This window comes from Zonotrichia albicollis, chromosome 1, assembly GCF_047830755.1.
Source record: "Zonotrichia albicollis isolate bZonAlb1 chromosome 1, bZonAlb1.hap1, whole genome shotgun sequence".
Taxonomy (NCBI): Eukaryota; Metazoa; Chordata; class Aves; order Passeriformes; family Passerellidae; genus Zonotrichia; species Zonotrichia albicollis.
Window position 1 is genome coordinate 17,175,516 of NC_133819.1, and position 17,814 is coordinate 17,193,329.

Below are 17,814 nucleotides of genomic sequence, written 5' to 3' on the forward strand. Positions count from 1 at the left end.
AATAGTGGAGCTTTCACCCCAATTAGCCTTTAGACTTGCACATTGTCAGCATTGTTGCTTGAACTTGAACCTTGGCATCCTTCATGTGCAAGAGAGAAATTAATCCCATCACAGAATCATTTAGGTTGGAAAAGATCCTTAGGATCAAGTCCAGCTGTTGACCCAACACTGCCAAGCCCACCACTAAACCCTAAACCCTAAAGCACCACATCTACACATCTTTTAATTACCTACAGGAATGGTGACTCAACCACTTCCCTGGGCAGCCTGTTTCAATGCTTCACAAGAAATGTTGGGAGGCGTTTTATTTGATGTCTTAGATATGGAGTTTAAGAGGAGACTGATTGTGTCCCAGACTCGATCAGCTTTATCAGTTCTATGTCTGTAAAGGGGACCCAGGGAGACTCACAGAGATGCTGGCTCTTACTCAATGGATACTATTTTGTTGAGTCTTTGCAAAGTAAGTTGATGATACTTCCCAGTTCCCTCCCTCATCCCTCCCACACATTTTCATGGTGGAGTTCTCCATCTTGCTGGTTGGTTCCCAGCACAGATTTGCTGGAATGTGGTGTGAAAAGTGGTTTTCTCAGTGACCCATTGCAATCTGTACAGCAGGTTTGACAGAAAGCTCCATTTCACCTGCCTGCAGTGGGCTCAGCCCCTTCGCCAGGTCATGATGCCAAGCCCACATTAAATGTGCTAAAGAGGTGAGAGGAGCCTCTCTGTGCACTGTGATGACAGAGCACACCCTAAGCTGTGGAGTCCTGCTGCCATTCAGAAACATTTGGAGCCATTATTGTACTCCTGAATGAAAGCATTGGCACGGGAGAGCTGTCCTTGCACATTTAAGCAGGGTTAAATAGAGGGTTTAGTGAGAAAGCGTTTGGAAGGAGGTCAGGTCTCATCTGTGTGTGATGGCTCTGATGTCTGTTTCTTGAGTCAGTGAGGTCATTGGGTTACATGGAATCATGGTGCTTCACCACGGTGCATTCCTGATGCAAAGAGTTTACTACACTGATGGTTGCTATGGACTGCAGCTATAATGCAGGGCAAACCACAGCATTCATGCACACAGAAATGTATGGATATTCATTCCTCAAAGAAAGAATGTTATTTTGTTGAGTGGTGTAGAGGATTGGCTTCAACAGCAAGCAGACCAGCTATGCATCTTGGGAGGTGCGATCACACTGCATATATCACACTTGTGCTATGGCATATAAGTTTCTGAGGAAGAGAAAGAACTGAAACGGCTAAGTAGATGTGCTGGTTTACCTCAGTGATAAGTGACATTTCAGGGGCAGAACAAAGGGGTGGTTGCATCTCTGAGTGGGTTGGAGTATGATGTACAATTTTTACCCTCACCATTGATACAGTGAATCTCAGCTGCTCCTCATAACTTCACAGTAACTGTCCAGCTTTCTGCACTTGTTTGTGCATGGAGCATCTTTAAAGCCTTACCTCACATTAAGCATGGCCTGTCACAACATCAGCATTATAATCCATACACTTCATGGATGTCCATTTTCACTACAGATTTTCAACTGTGGCAAATTATAGAACCCTAATTTATTATATCCACATTTAATGGTTTCCAGTGCTGGAATAATACTGTACTACCTAACACTTCATACCTATGATTAATAGCCTTAATCTCACTATACACATACGTTTTACTTGATACTGATAGTATGCTGACTCCTGTAATTTGAGTAATTTAGACTGTTATTCCAATGTTTAAAAACTATATCAATTTCAAGTGAAATTGCAATCCATATATTATTTAAATAATTTTAAGCTTCCAGTCACTTTACATGACATCATTTCAATTACATCCTTGATCAATACAGAGAGCATTTAGTCATAAAAGAGAATGAGTTAGTCAAGATGTACAGAGTTTTCAAGGTCACTGTATTGTTAATAAAACTTGTTAACTGACACAGGCATTAGTCATAAAGCTGAGTAAATGTAATGATTAAGCCACTCACAGCTCCTCACCATTCTGTTATATCCTGTTTTCTAAAGAGAGAATTTTTACTGTGGGGCCTAATTTAAGCCTACTTAAGTCAGTGGAAAAACTGCCTGTGGCTTTGCTGGGCTTCTATCAGACTGCCACTAAATAACAGAAGCACACTCATGAAAGGAGCAGACAACAGGCTGGTAACTCAGGCAGACTCCTACACATCAGCTCCTGGCACTCTTTAGCTGCAACGTTCATCTCAGCAAGACAGATGGAGCTTGACCAAGCTCTAGGTGGAACTGTAATTACATTTTATTCCTTCAGACAAGGCTTACTGCAGAAAGCACAACATTTTCCCTGCTGCAGAAAGAGGGGAATAATCACTGTTTGAACTTGTTGGGGGGTTTTGTGATCCCCCAAGGATAGGCTGGTGTCCACTCACTGGGCACAAGGGACCAAATGAGAGTATATATAACAACATGCAACCATACAAAGGGTGCAATAAACAGAGTGAGCAGTACCCAAATGGACAGACTTCAATTTAATGAAAACCCTTTTCAGCTCCTGGGAGAGATCACAAAAGACAGAGCTCCCTTTTAATGATAAGAAATGCATTATTTCTGTGTACATGACCACTCCATACTGAATACTATCAGGTACAATGGGCTCTGTTTAAAAGTGAAGGATTTTTTCTGGCCTATGTCTAGTCTGCCTTACTCAGACAGCCACCAGTGATGTAAGATCAGGCATTTGAATTATCCTTGCCTGATGGAAAGTTGGGAGGCTGGAAAGAAGTCTAAGGCATTGGCAGTGCCAATATATACAATACAGGATGAATCACATCCTATGTGGGATCCCACATCTCACCTAGTATGAGACATCTTGGATACCTCTAAATCTGATATAGTCATCCTAATGTCCCTCAGAAAATGGATAGATGGCAACTACCTCCTGTAGGCACTGCCTTTAGTGTGAAAGGAATTACACCACTGAATGCATGGAATATACTGAATAAGTCTCCATTGACTATACAAGGGCCCAAAGTAGAATCAGCTTCATGGAAGTTTCTACATGTGGAGATTCATTCAAGACAGTCCCAAACACTCAACAGAATTTGCTTGCAAGACAAAAGAAATATCAAGTTGCCAGTACACAATGCCACCAAAATGGGCAGAATCCCTCCTTGGCAATGCCAAACCATGGGTAATTCACCCCTGAGGAAGCTGAGTCTGCCACAGACACTGAGGGAGCACAAAACCCTTCAATGAGTAGACTGTACACTGCAGTCCATGTTGAAGCTCCGTGTAGGGCTGCATGCAAGAGAAAATGTCCAGTTAAATGGACAGTTTGCTAACCACAACCACACTTACATGACATGTATAAAAGGTGTCTACTGACTCCGAAGAGCAAGGCATTAAAATCACTGCAAAGTAGCAGGAAACAGGCAGTACCTCATCCAGAAAGCTGATCTGGATAGGAGCAACAAGGCAGAGAAGTCTGGCATTACACAGAGCTGGGAAGAGCAGAGTGTGTGAACAGTACCATCAGAACATCACACAGCAGAGGGACAACAGCAGCAAGGTTAAAGGACTCCTCCTCCTGGTAGTAATAGTAACAAAGGAGCATCCAATACTAAATCCAAGACACTCAAAGGATGTATCTGGAAGGTACAGCTGAACAGCAGCAGAGATTTTGTCCTTCAGCATGATTAATTTACCAGAACCACAGCCCCTGCTGCAGCCAGCTGCCACTGAAACAGCTTTTTCTAAACAAAGCAAATCCTAATCCAGCATAGTCCAAAGAAAGGAAAATCATGGGTTTAGGAGCTGAACCTGAAAGAAGTCTGTGCACATGGCTGCATTACTGTCAACAAAGCATTTAGAACAAGGAATTCAATCCAAAATCAATACAAAAATCAATCAATACAAAATTCTCTTAAGAATCTGTAGTTTATGCAAGTAAACAAGTGTGGAGCCTTCCTACATTATTGTAGAGTTCCTGGTTCATGAATCAGTACAGATACATGAAGAATTTAGTTTTGTCAACAGAATTATTTTAATAATTTAAAATTATTTTTATCTCTTTTGCATTCTGCTTATCCTTGAAAAATACCCTTTATGGAACTTTAACAATATCTGAATAGGCAAATATAGCTGAAAAACTGAGGAATATGGTTTTTTTAGTATCAGTGATGTGTTCATTATACTCACGTGATAGTCATCCCCCTTCCTCTTCTGCTTTTGTCTTTGTCTTCCCATAATCGTAGGCTGTAAAGACTAAAAAAAGAATAAAAATGACACTTAATTTGGCATGTGCATTTTTGTACAGTTCCCAGCACAACCTAAATGTATGCAATGATGCTGTCACTCCTGCCTGTGCTGCTCAGGGAATTCAGAAAGGCTGGGGAGGATGAGGCAGAGGGGGTTTGCTCAGGTGAGCAGCAGTGTCCATGGGGAGAAGAGAATTCAGAGCAAATGCCAAGGTGAGGGGTGATGAATATTTGGGGTGTCAGAATGGAGCACATGGTTTTTGCTGGTGGAAATTACTTTGAAGCTGAAAGAACAAAAAAAAAAAAAATAAGGGGCTTTAGCAAAGGCACAAGCACAGACCTAGTGGAAAAGGCAGAGGAAAACTATAACACAAAGTTTCTGTGTCTGATGGAAAAGCTGAGAATAAAATCATGTGGAACAGATGAGGTAAATAAGATTTTTGAGAACACCTAAATTCTTAGGGTTTTTAATTGTCTCTTGTTTTAAGTGTCCTACTTGGAAGCAACAAATGTTGAGCTGACAAATTCCCCTGAAGGAGAAGAGCTCCAGTCAGGCTGAGCAAGAGCTGGGCATCAGACATGTTAAAGGGGTTACAAAAGAAATATGCACGTCCAGGAGACATCTGTGCATCTGAGCCAGTGTTGGTACATGAACTTGTTGTGATCACTCTTTGGAAGAGAAAAGGGGGAGAAAATGCAGCCCTTGAGGAAGATCAGAAGAGAACACTAGAGAGGAGTATCAGGAAATGCACCTAAAGCTTTCTTTAAGAGCTGACTTACTATGCATGAAAGCTGTCATAGTCACATTAAAAACAAACAAACTGGCTGCTTATAACAGATTTGATCTCCACATTGTGTCACAACTTGCTTTTCTTCTGAGCAGAGTCAGCTCTGTTTAACATAGCCCAGCTATTTTAGTTAAGCATGTAAAGAGGAACAGCCTTTGATATAATTTGAGTTTACCTGGCTCCATGGAATTGAACAGAGGTGAAGACCTGCTGAAATTAAACAGACATATAGGACTGTACCAGATGTACCAGAGACACAAATACCCAAGATTCTTCCTGTGACATTTGGATAGTATTTGAAGAAGAAAGGAGTATTTTTAATTTGCTCTTCATGTGTACACAGGAATGCTGCAATAGCACCAGCAAGCTGTGCAGGTGGGCAGGGGGAATTCTGGAAAAGTCCTGCACTGGTGCTAAAACCAACAAGTATTCATTTCCCACATCTAAACAACTCAGGAGACTGTATTAATTTTCATATAGGAAAAGGTCAAGTCACCTCAGCTTTGAGCTCATCTAGGTTTTATCTATTTTGCTAAGAAAAAATGCAAATTATTAAAGAACCAAGAAGAAATTTCACACAGTGTAAAATGGCTTTCAATAACCAAGCTTCCATAACTTGAAAGTTGATAATAACCTAGTTTGTGAATCACCTTTTACTGTCATTCAATGCTATATATTCCTTTCTCATGAAGAAGGTGAGGAGCAGCATCATACATGGGTTTCTAAATGCTATCAAAAGTACCTGAAGACAGTAAGATTTTATCTGCATCCTTTTCCCCATCAGTAGGAAGCAGACAGGTCTTCCTCACACAAAGACAGAAAATCAAGGCACAGAGAGTCTGGGAGCCAGACCAGTACCAATGTAAAAAATGTGCCCCTTAATGGTTAACCAAATATTACATTGGGAATTTACAGCTGGGCAGAAAAGTGGATGTGTGTGGGTTTTTCCTGGTTTGGGACAGGGGTGAAGTATTTCACAAGGATGGCCTTAGTCTGTATGGTAACATGATTTTTTAAAAATAAAGAGGAATGTTTGAAGGAGATGAGGATAATAGTGCTGCCATCTGCCCAGGACTTGAGCTGGGGAAAGTGATTAAAGGGAGCTGAAGGGAGCTGAAGAGCCAGGAGAAAAAGCTGAAAAGAGCTTTAGCTTGCAGCACAATGCTTCTGGCCTCGGGCTGAAAAGGGAGCAGAAGCAAGCATAAGCCGCTGCGACATTTCCAATGAAAAGACAAACCTTTTGTACTACCTGCAGGGGACGAAGGGCAGTAAGCACCTGGTGGGACCACCAGCTGGAAAGCAGGGAAGTGAAGGGGCACTGGCAGCTCTTGGAATGATGAATGATGCTTTTCTGTTCCTTAAGAGTTTTGTATCGGGTGGATTGCTGACAGCAGGTTTCTGTTTCCCTGGTATGAATATGAACCAGATCCTGACTTAACACAGGCCAGCTTATTCACTGGCCTAGTTTGTATGAGCCTGTGGACTCTCCATCCCTGTCTGGCTGAAAAGGTGTTTATACTGTCAAAAGTTTTCTTTCCTGTTTGGCTCTAATAACTCATTCCTGGTAATGCAAAATTAATTCTAGATATTGTCAATGCATGGTCCTGTGTGTTGTTACCAGCAGTTTCCCATGCCAAGAGTCCACCTGGCTTCCCACCAGCTTGTTTCTCCAAGGGGTTGTACAAGGAAATGTACTCCACTGCTGACTTTGCTGATTTGGTATTGCCATTTGTAGATTCAGCACGGCATCCAAACCAATAATCCAGTCTGTCAGACGGGAGTTTTCAAAGAAGTTATTGAATTCAGAGAGAACTGGGGACTAAATTCCTTCTCTGGTGGCTTTGAAAATCAGTAATTTCTGTGCTAAGAATTAACTTTTAGTTTAGCTCTTATTCAGTAACTGATAACCTCTTTGTCTCCTAGGTCTTCTTTTGGGTCATATTAAGTTACAGTAGAAAATATATTTTCCATGTGAGGAGACAACAAATGAACAGAGAAAAGTGGGAGCTCTGACTAAGCAGTCCCTAAAATGCTGCAGTGTTTGTTTTATGTAAATGTATTTCCTTTTATAACCTACCTGCTTGACATTTCAAACATGCACATACTTTTGAAGAAACAATATCCAAATAATTTACTTCCAGAAAAAGGCAATTTTCTGTAAGGTAAAAGCAGGAACAGCATAAAATGATGCATAAAGCCCAAAAATCACAAGCAGGCATGGAACTTTTATATATATATATATATATATATATATATATATATATATATATATATATACATATACACACATGTGGTTTCTGCATCCTTTGTTGACATCCATCCCCACTGGGTAATTTTTATCCTTAGTAAAAATTGAGTTTGGGGTAAAAACTACAAGATGCATACTTGTTTCAGCTGAAGTCACAAGTATTTTAAGTAGATGGAATGTACAGAGCAGTATTTGATCAATTATCAGAAATATACAAGTTTTCTCTAAGCTTCTTAGTACTACAATAATTGGTTCCAAATGTGAAAATAATAAATAAAATCCTCATTGTTTTATTCTGTTTTCTTCCTCAGAGAGACCAAGGTTTTCACATTTTCATGCTCACATTTTTATCAAAATAAAGACTATACAGTTTTATCTCATCAATTTTTGCTTGCTATTTGCCTGCCCATTATATTGAATTATAATGTTGTTCCCAAGGAATTAAGAATACTATCTACATTTACAAGGCAATGAATAAAACACCAAAGCAAGTAGTTTAGCTTGTGTGTAAATTATTGTCATATATGAATGGGATGCCAAATCCAAAAAACCCAATCCCTACCTAGGCAATGATTGTAATGACTTTGCAATTCTAGCTGTAATGTAGACAACAAGCAGTTGCATGGGAAGGTCATGCAATGCACAATGGCAATCTACAATTCATCTGAAATCCTAGAAGGAAAAATGCATCTAAATGATACCTAGAAAGTAAAGAATGTAGCTTAATGTTACCAATTCTTACTTACTGCAATTTTGTTGATCATGAAAACAGAAAAAATAATTAAAGTAATCAGAATAAAAATAACAAAATCTGTATTTTAAAATATTTAACTATTTCTGAAGGAAAATTCTGTGAATTGTGAAACTATTCTTTCTGACTTCAAACACCAAAAAATTTGGGGGGGGATAATGCCGGCCTTGCAATGGAGCCACTAAGATACAAATCAAGTTTGTTAGCAAGTTCCTGTAAAAGAATTAAAAAATTATCACAGTGATAACAAAGCTATAAACAAAGTGAAACCTAAATGTTGTGAACCAAAAGCATTAAAGTGAATATAAACATAAAATACATTGCATACAGAGTAGCACTAGCCAATTTTGCTGGCTTACACAAATGCTGTGCATTTGCCAACATGATGTGGGAACAGAGCTGGACAGGTGGCTTCTCCAGTGCTGCTGTGATTTTCCTTTGATGATGTCTCCAAGATGACTGCTTTGGAACCACACAGTTCTTACCCCCCTGCAGCTCAGAAAAAACTTCCATGACAAAGACATCATTATATGATACTATTTTTAGCACTGAATTATGTCAAACCAGCCTGGTTTTTATCTGTAGTACTGCAGCCAGTCTAAACTCCCTGCCAACATCATCTGTCAAGCAGTACAACTAATAGTGCTGAAACGGAGTCAGGCAGCCTCCACCCTGCCCCGCTTTGGCAGCCCTGCAGTGTCCAAAGCCACCTCATGGGCACTGCTCTTGTCACCTCTGCAGACCAGCAGGGGAACAGGCACTGCAGGGAGGGCTGGGTGTTCAGCCAAAACCAGGTTTTACTCCGTGATTCAGCATCATTAACAAAGGGCGCAGCAGGTGAACAGCAAGCAGGAGAGGGCACACATGTGGGCATGGCACCCCACGCTGTGGTGGGACCAGAGACACATTGCATTTGCTCTTCCCCTGAACATCTCCCCAGAAGCCATAAAGCAAAGGCACAGGCAAGCCCTAACTTCACACACATTTTATACCCATAGACCCAAGACACCCAGCAGTTTGCATTTCATTAAAAGACTCCCATTATGCAGGCTTAGCAATTTTCTCTTTTAATTGCTTCTAAAAGCAGATACTTGTCTACTGGAAAACCTTGCCTTCTGCAGCTATAAGGCTGCAGGAATGATTCTCTGCCTTCTAGATAAGATATGTACACCTATATTATACAGAAGATCATAAATGCACTTTACAAAAATATATATGGCTATTTTGGGTTAATCTAATGTTTTTTCATGCTTTGACACAATGCAAAATTCAACCTAATTCATACATATCCAGAAATCTAAAATCCACTAATTTCATGGTAAAATGTCCAGAGTTTGATTTGTTTGTACGCTTTCAGTGACTAAAAAGAGCTAACTCATAAATAAATGAAACAGAAAAAAAAGAAAAATCATCTGCATAAATGGAGAGACAATGTTTAATCTTCCAGGGGTTAAAAGAACCAGAAGATTGAACATTGCAACATGATGACAGCCTGCCAACCCAGTGAAATAATCAGTATCTTTTACTAAATTTTAAGCATTGCTAAAGTTAATTTCCAAGTTGATATAAAAGCTCCTACAGAATTGGAAAAAGTTGGCTTCAGCCTGTCAGAAATCCTGTTTTATTGTAAAAAAGCAGATTCAGCTTGAAATAACTTCTCTCCAGACAGGCAGAGACCCTGAAACCCTGTAACCCTGGATCAAATAAATTGCCTTTTTGAAGACTTGCATTTACCAAATTCCCCAAAGTTTAGAATTACTTTAATGATTCCGTCAGAATCCGATCCAGCACTGACATTAAAAAAAATCCTCAGTTTGTTAGGGAAAAACATTACAATTTTTAGAGGGTTTCTTTCAGCTGTGCACCAGCTCAAGTACTCACTAAACACAGGCAGGAAAACTTCTTTCCAACCAGCTCTAAACAAAATTATTTTCCTGGTCCCTTTGTTACCATGGTAACTCTGGGCTGTGGGGTCAGAGGAAAAGCCAAATGCCTTTTTATCTCAGCAGCTGGTGTTTGTTAGGAGGGCTTGCCCAGGGGTATGTATGCTATAAATGAATGTGTGTCCTGTGCTCCTGGGCAGGAACTGGAGCTGCCTGGAATCTGCCCACAGGCTTTCCAGAGGATGATGGGAAGAGTAAGTTCTAGTAGGGAACACTCTTTGTAGGATGATGGGATCATTCAGGAGCTCTCCAATCCAACCTGCTGCCCAAAGCTACAAGATCAGGGCTCTGTCCAAGAAAAGCTCAGAGGATGGGAATGGCACGACCTTTGAGTAACATTCTCCACTGTTTGACTTCTCATGGTGAAAGTTTTCTGAGTATTCATTCTGAGCCTCTTGTTCAAGCCTGTCTCTCTTCCTCCCACCGTGCACTGCTGTGAAGTGTCCATCTGTCCTCTCCATCCCCTGCCCCTGGGTGCCAGGCTGACAGAGGGACACCCCACCCCAGCCTCTCATGGCTGTGCAGGTGCAGACACACTTTCCTCTCATGAAATACAACAGGAGAAGCAAGAGGGTGTGTGAAAATACATTTCTGGATGATTTCCAAAGCCACAAAACTGTGGAAATAATTTCCTTACTTCTTAAAACCAGTGAAAACTTTAGAAGTGGTGCTCAAAAGGCACCCATCACTTGATAGAGCAAAGTTGCCCTCAGTTTGAGCTGAACATCCTGAGGTAGTACAGTGAAAAATGTCCAGGCCTTAATTTTTTGGTATCTGGACTTCTTGCTTTCGAAGCACTTGTACACAGTTCATTTAAAGAACATAAGTAATTCCCTTCCCTTCTTTCCATCTCATGTTTCCATGACACCTGACAGCTTGACTCAGACTGTTACCCAAATGGCAGCTTTCCAACCCAGGAGACCCTGGAACAGGTACATGTGAGCACACACATATGCCCATGCAGGAACCTACCTGAGCTTGCACATCAATAAGCAGTCATTAAAAACCACCAGGCTGACAACTGAAAATAAACTAAGTGAGCCTAAACTATCTGTATTTATGCAGACAAAAGAATGTACAGAGGCTGTGCTGGAAGAAATGTTCATGTAGCACCATATTGAGCAGTGAGTGATTAAGGTGAGAGAACTGGGTGATTATGCAAAGAGAATTATACTACTTATCAGCCATCTAGAGGTTAGGGATTTAAGAATTTTCTATCCACCATGTTCAGGGATCTTGATGGATTTGTCTTCCATGAGCCCTCCAACGCTTTGTGAACCCATGATATGCACAGCAACCTATTAAAATGAGCTCCTCGATTTATTAATGACATATGCAGAGGAAAAATTCATTTATTTTAAGCTGGTATATGATGGCCACCCTGGGTGTTCTATAGTTTCTGCACAACAAAATCCAGCAAATTCCAGACTCCTAATTACCTTTGAATCATTCACAATTTTTTATAGGTCTCATCCCTCTTTCTGAGTCATCTCTCTCCCAAGGTAAACAAGTTGCACTTACACAGCTGCCATTCTCTGCCTCTCATCTTTTTTATTCCCATTCTTTGTATCTTTTCTATACCTGTCAGACAGACATTTAAGATGAGGAACTCAGGCATGTGCACACATAGTACAGAGGAGCTATAGGATTTTACAATGACATAGTAAAATGTGGTCTATTTATTTCCCCTTGTTTTCTAACATGGTAGTTACCATTAAATTCAAAAGAATATAGAATGGACTCTACAATTTTGACCTCAAAATTGCAACCACTGAGCAAACAGAGCTACTTCCCTAACATAAAATCCTGAACATAGTGCATATCTACTCTAATGAAAATATAAGGAAAAATCCAGAAAATGATAATGCCATAATCTGATCAAAGAAGCTGTAAAGTTAGTTACTTTACAAGTTTGATGGGAAACCCGTAAAGTTTGGATCAGTAATGACTTCAGAAAATCACAACACAAAAGCCTGCAGACAGATTTAATATAAATGTGCTTTATTGCAGAGAAGTTACATTATTTACATGCTGCAACACATTACAACATAAATCTATCAAGTATTTCATGGTGGATGCTGTTGGTTGCCAGATAACATTGTCATAAGAACCACATTATAAAGTGAAGAGACTTACAGCTTTATATACTCTACAACTTGGAGTAGCTAAAATTTTAAAAGTCAAAGGCAGTGTTTGCTCAGGCCTGCCCGTTGTCATATGCATGCAAAAGCCTAAGGAGAGCAAATATAAATGTCTTGTCTGGTTTCAGGTCTATGATGCCACCAAAGCTGATGATAGGTGTGCACTGATTTATATTTTAAAGCACATAATCTTGCATAAATTATACAAGTCTAATAAGATTGGTATAAATCTAATTGCTTATAAACCATGGCTTAGAAATGAAGGAGAAATGCAGCTTGCACATGCATTTAGAAGGACAACCTAGCAAATGTTTGTGACCTTCATGTTTATTGTCTTTTCTCTTAACAGATCTGCTAGAGAACATCTTTATAACATCTTTACTCTAGAGTTGCACTTCTCTTGGCTAAACAATGACAATGAAATTCCAGAAAAAGACATCTAAGCAATCTAGTCAATATATGCTGGTGGAGAAAAATCTATGAAACACAAAACATTATTTATGTCTAACTTAGTATGTCTTCATTAAGCAATGCTTCTAGCAGCATCATAGTGCGATAGGATAGTTGAGTGAAGTTTGGCCCCTCATTTTCTTAAAAGTGAAATAATTTAAGTCCCAATTGAATCTGTAGCCCAAAGATCAGTTGCTTAATGAACTGGGGAAAGTTTTTTTGTTTTCTAAAGGAAAGTTTTCCAATTGTGTCAGTCTTAGGGGATGTGACTACAATGAGCCTAAAGAACCACAACAGACAGTTTTTAAGAAGTGAGGGAAAGGGTCAAGACGAAAGAAATCTAAACCAAACAAGAATATACAAGCCAATGCCTTCCCTAGTTAACCAGCCATTGCTTTTTGCTTTCTGTGCAGCTGGGCTGTTTTACACCAGCCAAGGACTGGCCTTTGTTTCTGTGTTTCTAATGAAGTTATCTTTCCAAACAGAAAGAAGGGGAAAGGAAACCAAGCCAGTACAGATACACAGCAGTGGCACGGACACAGTCATGCACGACGGGCTCGATCCTGCCGGGACTGCAAGGGGCAGTGGTGCAGTGTGGACATTTGCCAATGTGAGTCCCCCGTCCTTGGTGCTCGATGCGCCCCTACAGGGCTCCTGCAGAGCAGGGCAGGGGCAGTGTGGCCTTGCTCAGCTCTGAGATAAAGGATGGAGGGCCAGATGAGCAAGGGCACGAGGGCTGGTACCTGCCCCTTGCAACCATCTGTCTCCACGAGGCAGTGAGTACATACAGAGATCTCCTTCCCCCATCCCTCTGTGGATGTCGCTTCTAACCTCACAGTCGGGCTCCCGTAAATGAGCCAGAGCAGCCTGCCATAAGCTGTCCCCCTGTCCCAATCCCAAAAACCACTGCTGAGACTGCAGAACTTCCCTTCAAGGATAGGAGAGGTGTAAGATTGTCACCATTTCAGCACGTTTAAAATTGTGTATTTCTCCACACACAGGGTCAGTGTGCTCCTGGAGGCCTCCCAAAAAGCTCTGTTCCTAGGAGAGACTTCTTCCCATGGAAATTCAGGGTTATTTTCTCTCAGAAAAGCTGACCAAGTCCCACTGAAGCTGACAAGACAAGTTACAGACTAATCCCATGAGTGTCTAGGACTGGGAAGGGAGAATCTGAGCACACCAGGTCTAAGCTCAACTCTTTTCCACACCAAGGACAGAGCTGGATTTGGGCTGCACATAGGATGCCAGTGGCCCTGTGTGTGCAAAGTGGGTGCATGATGTCCAAAGCACCCAGACTCATATGCCTGACTCCTTTTCATGGGTGGAACAGGGATTCTGGGTTGAAGGGTCCCAGTCAAATCTCCTAGACCATAATTATGCCCTACAAAAGAGGGATGGGAGAGTCAGACAAGCCCAGGGTAGTAAAGACCTAAGTCAGCACATCCCCATGGTGGAACTGAGCACTATCCTGGATAACCAGGTTGGCTGGGGCAGTTCAGTCACTTAATCTGGAGCTAATAAGCAGAATTTATTAGTGAGGTAATATGTTTAGACAGCACCAAGACCTGAGTCAACTTGTCGCTAGCTGGCTCAGGTGTTGGCATATGTCAGGTCTGGGCTTAGCAGTGGCAGTAGGAAAATCAGATCCATCTTGATCTGTCAGTCTAGACATGCCCATAGACTCCTCTCTTTTTTAAAGGACAGAAAAATCCTTATGCCCAGGTTGTCTTAAGTCCCTCTGCTCATTGCATTTTATCTTAAGCCACTTTTTCTATGATGCCACAAAAATCAGTTTATACTACATACGTGTATGTGCATGTGTGTATTAGATATGACATTTATATATATATATATTAAACATATATAAATATCTATTTTTATATATATTATATATATTAAACAACACATTCTTTTCCGTCATCCACATTTCATGTTCTTCCACCAAATCCCATCACTTCTCTCAAATTGCACAAGTTCTTTAGGACTGAGCTGTCTTTGTTTTGGAGTACACTAGGTACAGCCAATTCCTGTGAACAGCACTTTACTGGTACTGCATTGAGATGGCTGGGGCTGTTTAATTACTGCTGACACTCCTCAGAGGAGTTCAACAAGTCCTCAGGCCCTGATGGTGAACTGTCACTAAGACTCATAGTTGTGAATGGGCCACCTATGAATTAAACTCATATGCACGATGAGGACTGTAGCTATTGCTGAAAAGTAGCACTGTATCAAACACCAACTTTTACTGTAAATGTACATATAAATTTAAAAAAAGTCAAAGCATTTTGGACAGTTGGAGAGAGGTGCCATCATTTCCGTTCCCAGTATCGCTTACATTTGCATATGTGGGGGAAGAGTAATATTTTGGAGTTCTCACTCCAAGAGGCAATTTTTTGAGGTTTGCCAACAAGGGTAAACAGTAAAGTGTTGTTCCATAAATAAAATATCTCCCAGAGCTGTCTGGTGTTAGTAAAACACGATCATTTCTGGGGTATATTCATTGTAATTCTTGCTTGTCTTATTTAACAGGATAGGTTCAGTAAGAAATACTGAACAAGATTATCACCATCGATGTTTAAAGTAAGATTTTTTGTCTCTTAGATATTTTCCAATTAATAACAAAAAACCCAGATAAGTTGTCCTACCAGTATATGCAGCTAAGACAACTGAATTTGCACTATTAACAAAGTCTATTAGCATTAAGAGGGAAGTGCATAACTTACTGCATATAAAACCCCTGAATAATACAGTATCAAACTATAAATATAAATAACAGAGAGTAAACAAAACAAAAAAAGACTATATAAATTACAGGAAAGAAAAAACAAATAATCTCCAAAGCCCAAAAGAATTTCCCAATATGAATTATGGCTTCCACAGCCAGTGAAAGACTACTGCAATTCTACATATAAACAAAAAGGTCTACAGCAGGTATTTTAACTTGCAATTAGAAGACAGTATCTGCAGATTGCATAAATATGTTGTTGTGTCACATAATATCAAAGTTATTTGCAAAAATTATACAATCTGGAATGCTTTAATATGAGACACAACAATGTACTTAAACACACAGTAATAAGAAAATGAAAGCAATCATTTTATAAAATATTCTTGGGATGCATTGAGTTAGCAGTGCTATTTAGATTAAATATGAAAAGTGAAAAGTCATCACTTTAATAAGCTGCTCGTTGGTACCCCTTTTTGCCATCAGGACATTTTCTGTGTCCCACTTCTGCTGGATCTTTAAAGTCCCAAGGGCAAGTTACAGCCAGTTACAGCATCCAGAAATAATTTGGTTAAGATCTATACTGTGCGTTTGTCATCATCTTATTATTTTTTCTTTTAAAAGAAAAATTGATTTCACAAAGGCAGATTTCTTTCATTGACACAGTAAAATCCTTGGAGCAGGGACCATATTCTGGGCACTGCTAATCACATTGTTGGCACTCAACATATAAATAATAACAACAATAATGATAATTTACTTTGCTTAACTCCTACATATTTGTAGTGCTGATTCCCTTGATTTAAGTGATGCTCCTTAGGAATTTTCAAATCCTTTTGGCCTAAGTCCCCTCTGTCTTTCTTGTTGTCTCTCTTCTCAATGTTGCTACTCTCCTCAGTCCAAAAGCCTCTTATTTTCGAGGTGCTGCTGTTTTATTTGCACTTATAGCAGAGGTGTTCAATAAAGCTACACTTCTTTCTGCTTTTGGTAAATCTGCTGTATCATACTCCCAAGGGCAGACTTCAGCTCGAGATGCTAAAGGTTGCTGTACGTAACTACTTGGCTTATGGGAGTTAGATGAAAGCACGTTTCCCTCAGAAGAGGTAATTTTTTTCTGTTCAGCCAATTTATTGAGGTTTTCCTTTTCTGCTGTTTTCTGGGGCAGCTCTTCCCGCTCTCCAGGATGGGTATTAGGTGTACACCTATTAACATTCTCACACTTCAGCCCAGGAGACACCTGGGACTTGGAATTTGACTGATTTTTCTCATTTTCAAGGATCTGCTTCTCTTGTGTCTCCTGAGTGGCTTCCACCTTCTCTGAACTCTTTTGATTTGACTGTTGGTGCCCCTCAGGTGTCTTCAGCTTATGATGAGTCTTCCCCTTTGGCTGGGAAGGGTGGTTTTTCTCTGGCTCTGAGGAAGCAATAGACACATGTTTTTGAGCTTTAGAGTCAAAAGGCACAGGACCAGGAACTTGGTCATATATCTCCCAAGGACAAACTTCTCCTATGTCGAAATTTTCCTTGTGTAGAGACTTACCTGGCCCTGTGTCTGGATTTGCAGGTGTCTGACTGACCTTTTGTTGTTTAATAATTCCAGATTTATGTGTTTTCTTTGTTTCCTCAGACTGGGTAGAGTTTTTCCGGTGGGAATCCTTATGTTCCCCTTTATCAGAGGCTGAGTGCTTTTTGGTGGCCTCCTTACCCTTCTGCTGAGATTTATGAGATTTAGTGCTTTCTTCTAGACTTTGTGTTTTACCCGTTAGTCCCAGAGTCTTTTCCTTGGCACTAGCAATAACACTGAGGGATTTTTGTAACACAGATGTTCTTGGGTGCAGAGGCTTCTTATCGGCACTTAAATTATGCGCACTTGCTGATTTGCACACCAAAGGGACCGATTCAGTAGAGACAGCTTCAACCTTTTCAGGAGCATTTTTGGTTAATTTGCTACCATTCAAGGAGTCCAGAAGTGTTTTCTCAGAAGCTATGACTTCTGCACTTTCTGTAGTTAAGCCATTTGGTTCTTCTGTTTGATCCCTAACATGATCATAAGTGCTGTGGGACTTTTTTAAGGAAAAGACTCTGTTTTTCAAAGTATCTTCTTTTGGCTTTGAAGAACTTGTGGAATCTGGTGGGTTTTTCTTCAGCGTGGCCAAGTTCTTCACAGCACTGTGCTCCATCAGGTCCTTCTCGTCCCTGGAGCACTGCCTGGTGACTGTCTCAGGGATTTCTGTGATACGCCGCATTATCGAGCGCCCCAAGCCCTTTTTAGAGCACCTTTTTTTCTGGAGATGTGGATTATTAGCAATCATCTTTTTCCTTTTATAGATTTCAAGCTGAGCATATAGTTTCTTCAACTCATCCTGCAAAGCAAAGTGAATGGCAAAACTCGTATTTACAAAGTGACTACAGTCAAACAAGCAGACTGACGAATGCAAGACCTATTGCTCTAGAAAGGGCATTAAACTCATTTCACTGTCTTTTCTAATTCTTGAATATGCCATTTCTCCATCAACTTGAATCCCATTTATTTCCCACTTAAA

The 17,814-nt window shown here is 40.3% G+C and overlaps 1 protein-coding gene across 1 annotated transcript in view; it reads right to left on the reverse strand.

Annotated features, from left to right (window-relative positions):
- Positions 1 to 11,940: 11,940 nt before the first annotated feature.
- The window catches only part of GPR158 (G protein-coupled receptor 158), a 191,072-nt gene continuing 185,198 nt past the window's right edge, over positions 11,941 to 17,814 (reverse strand). The window contains exon 11 of the mRNA XM_005480468.4: positions 11,941 to 17,634. Coding sequence (XP_005480525.2) covers positions 16,183 to 17,634 — 1,452 coding nt within the window. The 3' untranslated portion in view covers positions 11,941 to 16,182. The remainder of the gene's footprint in view (positions 17,635 to 17,814) is intronic.